At 27.8% G+C, this 4,672-nt stretch overlaps 1 protein-coding gene across 3 annotated transcripts in view; it reads right to left on the bottom strand.

Annotated features, from left to right (window-relative positions):
- Positions 1-1,784: 1,784 nt before the first annotated feature.
- The window catches only part of LOC101238333 (uncharacterized), a 43,353-nt gene continuing 40,465 nt past the window's right edge, over positions 1,785-4,672 (bottom strand). For all 3 annotated transcript variants that reach the window (XM_065788923.1, XM_065788924.1, XM_065788925.1), the window contains 4 exons: positions 3,701-3,863; positions 3,223-3,411; positions 2,945-3,130; positions 1,785-2,872 (listed from right to left, as the gene is read on the bottom strand). In XM_065788923.1, coding sequence (XP_065644995.1) covers positions 2,250-2,872; positions 2,945-3,130; positions 3,223-3,411; positions 3,701-3,863 — 1,161 coding nt within the window. In that variant the 3' untranslated portion in view covers positions 1,785-2,249. The remainder of the gene's footprint in view (positions 2,873-2,944; positions 3,131-3,222; positions 3,412-3,700; positions 3,864-4,672) is intronic.

The following is a 4,672-nucleotide window of genomic DNA, read 5'->3' as shown; positions in this document are numbered from 1 at the left end:
AAACAATGTCAAAAAAATCAAAAACAATAAGCAAAATAATCAAAATAATAAACAAAAAAACAACAATAACATCAAAAAACTAGAACCAAATTATATTTCTCTACCATGGGTACCAAAATTAAGTAATCAATTAAAACAGATATTTAAAAGTGTAGGCTATACTCCAGTTTTTAAATCACCAAAAAACCTTCAACAATTAATAACTCAAAAAAACAAGCCTCGACTTCCCAACATCTCTTACCCAGGAGTCTACAAACTGGAGTGTTCGTGTGGAAAGCTCTATGTAGGTGAAACAAAACTCAGGGTTTCAACTCGCATTTGCCAACATCAAAAACATACTTTTGAGGGAAAATGGAAAAATTCGGCCGTAGCGGGGCATTCCAAAAATTGCCATGGTGCCTTTGGCTGGAATAATAACAACACTGTTAAAGTAGAGGAAGACTATTTTAAGAGAAAAGTGAGAGAGTCCTACAGAAATACAGTTTCACCAGTGTTCTCCAGGTGAAGGCGGTTTGAATGAAAACGACGGTGATTACGCCACATCTTCGTTTTGGAAACCTTATTTTTCTTTTTTAAGACGCAAGAACACATTACAATGAAGTTTTATTATTTGTTGTTTTTTTATTTAACGGTTTTTTATATTACTTGAATAACGAGGGTATATATAACCCCAAGAAATATTGTAATTTATTATAAGAAAGAGGATAAGTTTACATACTATACCAGATGTTTCAACTTAATTAAATATACATATATATACTCTTGCATGGTTAATATATACAAGAGTGTATATATATATATATATATATATATATATATATATATATATATATATATATATATATATATATATATATATATGTATATATATGCATATATATATATATATATACATATATATATATATATATATATATATATATATATATATATATATATATATATATATATATATATATATATATATATACGTATACTCTCGTATATATAACCATGCAAGAGTGTATATATATATATATATTTTTATGGAATAAAGTAATTTTCAAATGTTTTACAAAGGGTTTAGGGCTTTATTTGTTCCTATACTCCGGTCATCTCAATTTTTTGCAAATGTTCCTTATTCAGCATAAACAGAAACATATAAATGTTTGGAGTGTGCTCCATGTCTCAAACAACAAAAAAAGCTTGCTAAATGCCTGGTATATAGAGTTTATATTTTTGTTTTTATATATATTTTGTTTACAAAGTTCTTTGCGGTCATAAATATTTTTATGTTTTATTTAGTAAATATTTAAAAATAAACAACAACAAATTTCCATACCTTTAATCTGTAGAATTAAGTTTTTTTTTTTAATATTTTGCTATTTTTGTATGCTGAATATGAATACAATTTTATCATAAACAACCAACAATGTTGTGATTTTGTGGTCAAACACTGTGCGTGGCCAGTTGATTATTGAATTTAATTTCTTTATTTAAATGGCCACACTCTAACTAATTTGTTTAGTATTTCGTTGACAAAACATTTGATAGACGTTGTATTGTGTATTTACGTTTTGTTAATTTAAAACAATGTGTTATTGCATAGGCAAAGTTAAAAAAAGAATCAAACTTCTATATTCTTATTATATGCAAAAAATGACTGCATGCGAAAGCTTTGAAATTTTCGTATGGTTATAAGAGGATATAAGTAAGGTTGGGTGGGGGAGGGGAGGGGGGGATAAGAAGAAGGACAAATAAAGTTATGATTTTAGTTGTCTAAATATGTAATTAAAGACATAAAATTATAATCAAAACTTATATATATATATAAAATTATACTCATATATAAAATTTTACTTCGTATATACTATATAAATAAAACAATATTTTCAATCAAATTTAAAATAAATATCTCAGTACCAAGTTCGTACAACTTAAAGAAAAAGAACTACCAAGTTCGTACAACTTAAAGAAAAAATACATAATCAGTTTTCACGGATGGTGAAATACTGTGTAAAAGAGAATAAAAATAAAGTGCTTACTCAAAATTCTTCTTAATCTTATATCTACATTTTGTCACTCGATCAAATATACCATATATCTATATGCTGTCGCTTGATCGAATCTGTCATATATCTTTATGCAGTCACTTGATCGAATCTATCATAAATCTATATGTTGTCACTTGATAGAATCTATCATGTATCTAAATGCTGTTACTTGATCAAATTTATCATGTATCTAATGTTGTCGTTTGATCGAATTTATCATATATCTGTGTCGTCACTTAACCTCCTCATTCGAACTGGTAGACGAAGTGGTGTTTTTTTTAAAACTGCAGAGGATCTATTTGCAAGAACATCTGTTTTTGTATTACAAGTGTTATTGAATTTAGTGGTTTTATCATTATTTTCTGTTATACCAAAATTATAATTAGTATTATTAGGTATCCTTATTGGAATCTCTGGTGGTTCATTATATCCAGGTTGACTAACAGAAGAGTCACATTTTTCTAGAGGTTCTTCTTTGGTAAGAGATAAAGAACTAATTTTATTAATACAACGATATTTTTTACTATTAACTACCCTTCTCCTCAAAAGCGAATAATGAACTATAGAACTGTTTTCAGAAGAATCGGATAAACTATCATCTTCAGGTGAATCATAAGCGTATTCATCACTAGAACCACTTTCTTTAGATAAAAATTTTATGAAACCTTCACTGTCTCTAATTTGACAATGGTTCAAAATTTTTATTTGTTTATCTCTATCTACATTACAGTTTAAGTTATCAATATTTTTAAGTGTTTCAGTTTCTGACTCTAACGGTTTATCATATATGGGCTCATTATCAGAATCAAATAGATAATAACTTGAAGGCTCATTTTCGTCTAAAGTCAAATTTAACAAATTAAAAAAAAGATGCACACTTTTTAAAAAAAAAAAAAATAAATAAAACGTACCATCACTAACGGTACTTATTTTTGGCACCCCGGCCTTGCGTTCTCCGGGGAATGTTGATGATCGAGCTAACAACGAACAGTTTGGTTTAACATAATCAGATTCAGGTTCTTTTCCATTTAAAGATGTTGGACATAAATAATTATGATCAGGTGACGAGACTAAGGGTTCGCTTGCTGTTTGGGATCCTAAAACATCAAACCTCAAAATATTATTATTTACTTAGTAATAATGAAAAAACTTTACAAAAAATAAACATTTTTTAACAAAAACAGTGTACTGATTTTTTTCCTAGCATATTTCAATTCTTTTGGTAAAGAATGTTTTAAAAGGTTTTCGTTAGATTTGATTGGTTTGTTCTTCTGCTTATTGAAAGCTTGTTGGCCAATTATATGACACAAAGATGGTGAGCAATAATCAAGATTGATTTCTTTTGCTAGCTTTTGAACCTCTTCTGAATTGTGGAGACCTAAAAAAAGTTTTATAAGCTTTCAATATTTTTTCATTTTATATTTAACATACTTGATAATTTTAACAATAAATCTTTGTAAGTTTCTTTTTTAATACTTAGTTTTAACCCTCCACTGCTGCAAAGAGAGCGCTAGCTTAAATAGCTCTAAAATAGCATTAGCATGCCCCTTTTTTGTTGCAAAGTTACAAAAGCACTTTGTTGTAAAATGCAAGTTTTTAAATAATAGTTAAATGAAAATATAATCATAATTCCAATATATTGTCAGTCATGTGCGGTTATTAATTACCTGCTTGGTGTTCTTTTATTTTTTCTTGATCTTGGAGGTTAATAGGGAAGTTGGGAATCTTTTCAATGATTTTGATTGCTGTTAAGAAAATGGATTGTGAATCGCGAGCTAACTTTAAATGTGATTCCATTACAGAAAGAAGAGATTTTCTCAACATGTCATTCTATAAATCAAAATATTATTCAATCTTTTTTTTGATTTAAATTATTTTATTACACATTTTTTCAAGGTTACAAAAAAGTTAAGATCTTGATCAATTGAAAATAATTTTTTTTATATTAATTTAGTTTATTATATCATCATAATTAGTACATGCAGCTTTATGTAGTCAGTACATGCAACTTTGTGTAGCCAGTACATGCAACTTTATGTAATCAGTACATGCAACTTTATGTAATCAGTACATGCAACTTTGTGTAGTCAGTAAATGCAACTTGGCGTAGACTAGGATCAGGATCATAATAATATTTTTAATGATCCTGATCAGGATCATAATAATATTTTTAATGATCCTGATCCTAGATTCTTAATATTATAACCCTAAAAACTATTTAAAAAAAAGGGTAGTTTACACCTAACTATATTGGATTATCTTCAAAAAAATTGAAATGTTTCATTATTATCTAAAGAAACTAAAGAACTACCATCATAAGAAGCTAAAAAACTATAACGAGCTAAAGAACTACCATAAGAGGCATTCTACTAAAGTTGCTATATACACTAGTGATGTACCGATTAATCGGCTTAATCGGCTTAATCGGCCACTTTTTGTACAATCGGTATCGGTATCGGCATCGGCCTTTTTTTATTAATTTACCGATATGCATTACCGATGGCATTTTAATACTTTTATCCTGCACTTTGATGATTATTAAATAATAAATAATCTAAACTTTATGCATCGCTTAGAATTTTTAGAAAAATTGTTTATTTTGACTTTGTTTACAGACAAGTTTATTTATTTGGGTCCCA

The sequence above is a fragment of the Hydra vulgaris genome, chromosome 01 (genome assembly GCF_038396675.1).
Source record: "Hydra vulgaris chromosome 01, alternate assembly HydraT2T_AEP".
Taxonomy (NCBI): domain Eukaryota; kingdom Metazoa; phylum Cnidaria; class Hydrozoa; order Anthoathecata; family Hydridae; genus Hydra; species Hydra vulgaris.
The sequence above is the reverse complement of the archived record's forward strand: the minus strand, read 5'-3'. Positions and strand labels throughout refer to the sequence as shown.